At 42.8% G+C, this 9051-nt stretch overlaps 1 protein-coding gene across 1 annotated transcript; it reads left to right on the top strand.

Moving 5' to 3' along the window:
• Positions 1-654: 654 nt before the first annotated feature.
• Positions 655-2815, top strand: LOC134286447 (uncharacterized protein K02A2.6-like). The gene is made up of 2 exons (XM_062848061.1): positions 655-829; positions 903-2815. Exons 1-2 carry the CDS (start codon positions 655-657, stop codon positions 2813-2815), a joined length of 2088 nt encoding a protein of 695 aa, XP_062704045.1.
• Positions 2816-9051: the final 6236 nt, after the last annotated feature.

Here is a 9051-nt window from a genome sequence, read left to right as displayed (position 1 = left end):
CTACCTGGTTTAGACATCTCTTCGTTGCATATCTGAACATCTCTAGAGCTTCCGCAATAACTGCTTTTAAGGACAAACGTCTTAAGATCCCGCTTCAACAGTGCATCAGAACTTCAGACGCACAAATCTCAAAAAGCAAGCTTCCAACAACAGCGCATTTTTTTATTCTGTTCTTGCTCACTTGTAATACGCATCAAATAAAAAGATCAGGTGCGCTGGTTTTGTTTACGAAGAGATTTGTGCTCTCGAAATCGTGAGTAGGTGCCAAAGTCGGCCATTGTGACGGCCATTTTGGGATTCTAACAAGTCTGTCCTTAAAGTCAGGTTCGGAATAGGAGGCAATCAGTGAAGTACTAGATTGAAAGTAGTGAGCTGGATTTTAGTATGGTGAGATGATCAATTCTCGGATACTTATTCAAAACGACGTATCAACATAGGATTTGCGTGTATTATTGCTACCAAGGTGTAGAATTTTGCAATCAAGTATGCCTTGGTAGACCAAACTTCAAAGAAGTGAAAATTATTTCATTCATTCTTGTACCAGCTCTTGTTAGAAATAGACGTTAATTACATTGTTCCCAAGCCTTTTATTGGTTGATCATAACAAAATTTGGCGACGAGATTTCAAGTTCTGGAGAATTTTCAAGCGAGAACATGTCGCGGAACAACGGAAATCCGGACGGCGATCAAGCAGGATTCTCGGTAGGAGGAGAAGAAAACGTGTCAGCAGTCTCGATGTCGGAAGTTATGCGTCAGATGGCAATCCAGAACAACCGTCTGATGGCCCTACTGGAACAAGTCACCGGAGGGACACAACCGGCACAACGAAGCGCTCCTGAACACATCAGATTCTATGATCATCAGATTCTCATCATCAATCAAAGAATTCCACTTCGATCCAGAAAACGGATTAACATTCGACCGCTGGTTCTCAAAATACGAAGATCTCTTCAGACAGGACGGCAGAAACCTGGACGACCCGGCGAAGGTGCGGCTATTACTCCGTAGCCTCAGCGTTTCCGTTCACGAGAAATTTTTGAATTATCTCCTGCCGAGCCACCCACGCGATTATACGTTCGATCAAGTTGTGGAGAAGTTGAAGACAATTTTCGGACAGCAGAAGTCTATTTTCAGAAAGCGCTACGATTGCCTCCAGCTATCCAAGAATGAAGCGGATGATTTCGTCGCCTATGCTGGTATCGTCAACCGGCAGTGCGAAGAATTCGAACTACAGAAACTGTCAGTCAACCAATTCAAGAGCCTTGTTTTCATCTGCGGACTGAAATCTGCGAAGGACACGGACGTGAGGACCCGACTTCTATCAAAGCTCGAGTCTGATACAGCCGATACCAACATCGAAGGATTAGTGACCGAATGCCAACGTCTGTCAAACTTGAAGCATGATACGGCGTTGGTCGAGAAGAAGCATTCATCTTCAGCGGTTCAAGCGGTTCGTCAGTTCAAGAAGCAAGGCCAGAAGCAGTCAAAGGCGACAATTCAAGACGGTAACGGTAAACTTCCTCCATCCCCGTGCTGGCAGTGTGGAGCCATGCACTTTGTGAAAGATTGCCAGTTCTCAAAACATATATGCAAGCAGTGTGGAAGAATGGGCCATAAGGAAGGGTACTGCAACTGTTCATCGAAAGCTTCAGCATCAACATCCACTGTCGACAAGAAGATCAGCAAAAAGGATAAGAAACTCCATATGAAGACAATCCAATCTGTGAAGCACATTCGGAGTCGAAGACGTTACGTGACGGTCATCTTCAACGGCATCGAAGCAGAGTTGCAGCTTGACTGTGGCTCGGATATCACGTTGATCTCACAAGAAACCTGGGAGAAGATTGGCAAGCCTGCTATCAAATCCACTCGAATGGAAGCGACTACAGCGTCTGGAGAACCTCTGGAACTTCTTGGAGAATTCGCAACTACTGTCAGCATCAGCGATGTTTCTCTGAAGCAGCATTGCTACATCACTTCGGTCGAAGGTCTCAACGTGATCGGTTTAGATTGGATGGACGCATTTGATCTGTGGTCAAAACCTCTCGTTGCCCATTGCAAAAGGGTGAATTTGAAGAAGTTTCCCCACGACGATCAACACTTCGTTACACGGTTTCCGGAAGTCTTCCAGGACGGATTGGGTCACTGCACGAAAACGAAGATCAGTCTAACCCTGAGACCAGATGTGCAGCCAATTTTCCGGCCAAAGCGACCAGTACCATTCCATGCCACTCAAAAAGTCGAAGAGGAACTGGACCGACTCCAAAGCTTGAACATCATAACACCCATCGATTTTTCGGATTGGGCAGCCCCGATCGTTGTCGTCAAGAAGCCTGGCGGAAAGGTCCATATATGCGCCGATTATTCCACCGGACTCAATGAGGCACTAGAAGCAAACCACTACCCTCTACCAACTCCAGAAGACATTTTCACCAAACTCGCAGGCAAGCGTGTTTTCAGTATCATTGATCTTTCCGACGCCTACCTACAAGTGGAGGTTGATGATGTTTCTAAGAAGCTCCTGACAATCAACACCCATCGTGGATTGTACAGATTCAACCGGTTGGCACCTGGAGTAAAATCAGCACCTGGCGCTTTCCAGCAGCTCATGGCGAAGATAATAGCAGATTTGGAAGGAGTTGACGCTTTTCTGGATGACTTCATCGTTCACAGCGAAGACGAAGAAAACCACTATAGAATCCTCACTGCACTCTTCAAGCGACTTCGCGAATACGGTTTCCGTTTGCGTCTGGAGAAATGCAAGTTCAACCAGGAAGAGATCAAATATCTGGGACTCATTGTCAATGAAAATTGAATCCGACCCGATCCAACGAAGATTGAAGCGATAGTCCACATGCCAGCTCCAACCAACGTCAGCACATTGCGGTCATTCCTTGGCGCCGTGAACTTTTATGGCAAATTTGTACGAGAGATGCACCAACTTCGCCATCCTCTGGACAATCTTTTGAAGAAGGACGCCAAATTCATCTGGAGCAAGGAGTGCCAACAAGCGTTTGCGGACATCAAACGGATTCTACAATCAAACCTGCTTCTCACCCACTACAATCCGGAATTGGACATCATCGTTGCTGGTGACGCGTGCAAGACGGGCATTGGTGCAGTCCTGATGCATCGTTTCCCCGACGGATCCATCAAAGCGGTTTCACATGCATCCAAATCGCTCAATCAAACTGAGCAGAACTACAGTCAGATTGAGAAGGAAGCACTTGCGTTGGTTTTCGCCTGCACAAAATTCCATCGCATGCTTTGGGGTCGACGATTCACGCTGCAAACAGATCACCAACCGTTGTTGAAGATTTTCGGATCCAAGAAGGGAATTCCAGTCCATACCGCCAATCGACTTCAGCGATGGGCACTCACTATTGGCACTATTGGGTTACGACTTTGGTATCGAGTACGTCTCAACACAAAACTTTGGGTACGCTGACGTTTTATCACGCCTCATCAACAACCACGAGAAGCCTGAGGAGGAAGCGGTTATTGCTATGGTCCATATCGAAGCTGATGTCACTTCTGGTCTGCAAGATACGCTATCAAATCTTCCTGTCACATCCGAGGCGGTCCGAGATGCTACATCAAAAGATCCAGTGTTGCAAAAGGTAACATCCTACATCAAAAACGGCTGGCCAGTGCGCGCTGAAGCTATCTGTGAAGCTGAAGTTAAACCATTCTACACTCACCGAGAATCGTATTCCATAGTTGGCGACTGTGTGATGTTGTTTTCTGGCCAAGAATCGATTCTGACATTGCTGACTACGTACGCCGATGTTCAAGTTGTGCCAGCGCTGCCAAGTCTCCACCCCAAGCGGAACCTCAACCCTGGCCGAGAGCAAATGGTCCATGGCAACGTCTTCATCTGGATTTTGCTGGTCCCTTGGAAGGATATCATTACCTGGTTGTGGTGGACTCTTATAGCAAATGGCCAGAAATTCTGCAGACGCGATCACCAACAAGCTCAACAACAATTTCCTTTCTTCGTGAATGTTTTGCTCGATTCGGTATACCAACGGTGGTTGTAACAGACAATGGAAGCCAATTCAGGACATTTTGCGAAGAACTAGGAGTCGTTCTTTTGCGCACCGCACCTTATCATCCGCAATCTAACGGGCAGCAGAGATGCATTTGAACGCGTTCTGTTCATGTTCTGTTCAAAAGCTGTGCTCACGTGAGCCGTGTTCATGTTCAAACATTTCAAGCGCCTGATCACAGTGCTCTTCGTAGCTAGTAGCAACAGGTAGCAGATAGCAACAAAATTCTACCGTGCGACGCACGGCGTGCGTATGTGTCATGCGGTTATTCTTCTTGCAAATGCTAGATCTAGTTCCAAACTGCAAAATGGAATTTTGAAGTGAAAATTAAATTATTCGATAATTAAATGATGGTTCAAGGTATCAAATGTGTGAACCTGTTATTTAGTAATGTATTTCGAAGACATTCGAGCAATTACGGCATATTGCGTGGAGGCTTAACTGCTCCACGAATAGTATCGAATAAAAGGGATTTTCTCACCACACCCGGCCAAGCTCGGACATCTATTTGTGTTCAGCGGTTCGTTATCGTTGGAATGGAATCGAGCTCTTCCCTGGCCTTACTCGGCCTGTTATAATCAGAATGGCATTTCTCGTCGATAGAAAACGCTACTTCCAATTTCCCAAGCCAAACCAAACGCATCTGACCTGTCAATTTTGAACACCGCTCTGTGTTCAATCTAGTAATCTAGATTGTGTTCAAAATTTTGAACATGCTCTCGAGAGCTTCAAGGGAACAGTTTTGGCACGCTCACAGCTCATGAGCGTTCAAAATGCATCGACGGGCAGGCGGAACGGTTTGTAGATACCCTCAAGCGCTCCTTGAAGAAAATTATTGGGGGAGGAGAAACGTCGACTTCAACTGCTCTTCAAACGTTCCTGCACATCTACAGATCAACACCATCTGCCGTTCTGGACGGAGAATCACCCGATGAAAGAATGCTCGGACGTTCTATGAGGACTACTCTGGATCTCCTACGACCTACTTCTCAGTCTGTCGGTCTGAAACCGAAGCTCAACCGTGAATTCGAAGCTGGATCGTTTGTGTACGCCAAAGTGTATTCAAGCAAGGATCTCTGGAAGTAGATGCCAGGTGTTGTCCTCGAAAGGATCGGAAACGTGAATTACAATATCCTCTTGGATCATCAAATCGGCCGGCGAAAGGTACTCCGATCTCATATTGACCAGTTAAAGAATCGTTCCAACGATGAACCTGTAGTTTCAAAGGAACCAATGCCGTTGAGTATTCTCATGCAAGATTTTGGTCTCCAGCGACAAGCAGTTCCAGAACAACATTACCGTATGTTAATTGGTGAAAATCCTGCATGTGCCGTCCCTGTTCAACAAGCAACCGAAACTGTACAGCAACAAGAACTTCCTGGTCCAATACAGCATGCAGAGGTATCCGCAGAGGATAGCAACAGCGATGCCGATGAAGAGCCTGATGAAACACTTCTAGCGGATTTTCAAGAAAGGCCATCTTCATGTTCAACACCAAGGCAGCAGCAGGTACAGTCAGGTCAACGCCCATTGCGAACGGTGCGGCCACCAAGGAGGTTCGAGCAGTACATCCGTTATTAACCTAAAAGGGGAGATGCTACCAAGGTGTAGAATTTTGCAATCAAGTATGCCTTGGTAGACCAAACTTCAAAGAAGTGAAAATTATTTCATTCATTCTTGTACCAGCTCTTGTTAGAAATAGACGTTAATTCTGTGCGTTAATTACATTGTTCCCAAGCCTTTTATTGGTTGATCATAACAATTATACGTCGTTTTGAGAAAGTATCCGAGAATTCTCCATTTCTGCAATGAAATGGTGCAAACAGTGTGGGTTATATGATTTCATGTCCAATTTAATGCTGTTTGAGCAAAAGTTTAGGTAACTGTGTTGTTGAAGTTGCAAGAAATAAATAATACAACATCACAGTTGGCTAAGGCCGGGGTGGCCTTTGCTGTACATAGTAGCCGTCTCCATTCCACTCGGACCATGACTGATTGTCTCCAGTTCCGCACTCTGCGTAGGGTCCGCAGATCGTCCTCCACTTGGTCGACCCACCAAGCTCGCTGCGCACCACGTCTTCTTGTACCGGTCGGATGACTCTCGAGAATCATTTTAGTCGGGTTGCTATCCGACATCCTGATGACGTGACCCGCCCACCGTAGCCTCCCGATTTTCGCGGTATGGACGATGGTTGGTTCTCTTAGCAGCTGATGCAGCTCGTGGTTCATTCGCCTTCTCCAAGTCCCGTCTTCCATCTGCACTCCGCCGTAGGTGGTACGCAACACCTTCCGTTCGAAAACTCCAAGGGCGCGTTGGTCCTCTGCACGTAGGATCCATGTTTCGTGCCCATAGAGGACGACCGGTCTAATCAGCGTTTTATAGATGGTTAACCTCGTGTTACGGCGAACTTTAATCGATCGTAGAGTTCTGCGGAGTCCAAAGTAAGCACGATTTCCTGCCACAATGCGCCTCTGAATTTCACTGCTGGTGTCGTTGTCGGCGGTCACCAGTGAGCCCAAGTACACGAATTCTTCAACCGCCTCGATTTCATCACCGTCGATATAAATTCGGGGTGGCGGGCGCGCTGATGCCTCCCTGGAGCCCTTTGCCATCATGTACTTTGTCTTCGACACATTAACACTCCCACTGCCATGCCTCCCAAACAGTGGGAACGGTAATTTCAACTTGATATAACTCAGCCGTTTTTCATCCGATTTGCAAAATTTTTGAAGCTATGAATTTTCCCAGCTTTCTAGATGAGTATAAAATTTTCAAATTATGGATTTGACCAAAGTTCTATTTTTGAGTACTCAAAAACTCGGAGCAAGTACCTTAAAAATGGTGTTTTTCTGGAGCCATTCCGAATGTAAATTAGTTTCCACGCTTATTTTAATGTTGAATTGCCCATATTAATAAAGCAAAATTATTGCAAAGAAAAATATGGAGATACTCATTATTTAAGACTATGAAATCTTCACAAAATTACGTATAATACAGAAAATTTGTATATTCGATTTGAACTTTGTATTCATCGCGACAACCCCTGTGTTTTATTGCTTGAAACCAATCACGTGCACATGAGAAATCTTTTTCTGAACGATTGTGAAAAGAAGGAATCTCAGGAACTAAAAATTTTTCATAAAATCACGTATAATACAGGAAATTCGTATTTTCAGTTTGAACTTTACGTCCATCGCGACAATCCCCATATTAAATTGCTTGAAAATAATCACGTGTACATCAGAATACATTTACAGATAAATAGGGACAAGTGTGAATCATAAAAACTACAAAATCTTCACAAAATAACGTACAATACAGAAAATTTGTATATTCGATTTGAACTGTGTATTCATCGCGACAACCCCTGTGTTTTATTGCTTGAAACCAATCACGTGCACATGAGAAATCTTTTTCCAAACGATTGTGAAAAGTGTGAATCTCAGAAACTACAAAATTTTCATAAAATCACGTATAATACAGGAAATTAGTATTTTCAGTTTGAACTTCACGTCCATCGCGACAATCTCCATGTTATATTGCTTGAAAACAATCACGTGTACATGAGAATACATCTACAGATAAATGGGGACAAGTGTGAATCATAAAAATACAAAATCTTCACAAAATTACGTATAATACAGAAAATTTGTATATTCGGTTTGAACTTTATATTCATCGCGACAACCCCTGTGTTTTATTGCTTGAAAACAATCACGTGTACATGAGAAAACTTTTTCAGAACGATTGTGAAAAGTGTGTATTTTAGAAACTACAAAAGTTTCATAAAATCACGTATAATACAGGAAATTTTTATTTTCAGTTTGAACTTTACGTTCATCACGATAATCCCCATGTTATATTGCTTGAAAATAATCGCGTGTACATAAGAATACATCTACAGATAAATGGGGACAAGTGTGAATCATAGAAACTACAAAATCTTCACAAAACTACGTACAATACAGAAAATTTGTACATTCGGTTTGAACTTTATATTCATCGCGACAACCCTTGTGTTTTATTGCTTGAAAACAATCACGTGTTCATGAGAAAACTTTTTCCGAACGATTGTGAATAGTGTATTTCTTAGGAACTGCAACATTTTCACAAAATCACGTATAATACAGGAAATTTGTATATTCGATTTAAACTTCGTATTCATCGCGACAAACCTAGTGTTTTATTGCTTGAAAACAATCACGTGTACATAAGAATACTTTTCAACGCGAAAGTGAGAAGTGTGAATCTTAAAAAAATACAAAATCTTCACAAAATTACGTATAATACAGAAAATAAGTATATTCGGTTCGAACTTTACATTTGCCGTAACAACCCCTGTGTTTTATTGCTTGAGAACAATCGCATGTGCATAAGAATACTTTTTCAAAACGAATGTGAAATGTGTAAATCTTAGGAACTAAAAAAACCACAATATTACGTGAAATACTGGAAATTTGTATTTTCAGTTTTACACTTCACGTCCGTCGCAACAATCCATGTCTCTCATTGCTTCAAAACAATCACATACATACATAAGAATACATTTCCACAGCGATAGGGAGAAGTATGAATCATAAAAACTGCACAGTTTTCACAATTTCCAACCACAAATACAAACTTCCTGTATTATACAAGTTTGTATTTGTGGTTGGAACTCAACATGCGTATGATAAGTATGATTCTTGAAAACTACAAAATCTTCAAAAAATTACGTGAAATACAGGGTTTTACTTACACATGTTTTATCTCTCGCTTCAGCTCTAGCGATTGCTAGCTCGATTTTATTTGTGATGGAAGACGTAAATTAGTGTCAAACGGGCCGCTCCTTTTATGTGCATTCAAGTGAACTTAAATTTACATGATTTTTTCTGAGAGTGTACACTTACATTTTGACGACGATGATTCACGATACTCTGAAAATTTTCAATGTTGAAAATTGTTTCTTCGTTCTTTAGATAAAATCATAAGATAATATTCTGGAATCTGCAATTCCCCGCA

This window comes from Aedes albopictus, chromosome 2 (genome assembly GCF_035046485.1).
Source record: "Aedes albopictus strain Foshan chromosome 2, AalbF5, whole genome shotgun sequence".
Classification (NCBI taxonomy): domain Eukaryota; kingdom Metazoa; phylum Arthropoda; class Insecta; order Diptera; family Culicidae; genus Aedes; species Aedes albopictus.
The sequence above is the reverse complement of the archived record's forward strand: the minus strand, read 5'-3'. Positions and strand labels throughout refer to the sequence as shown.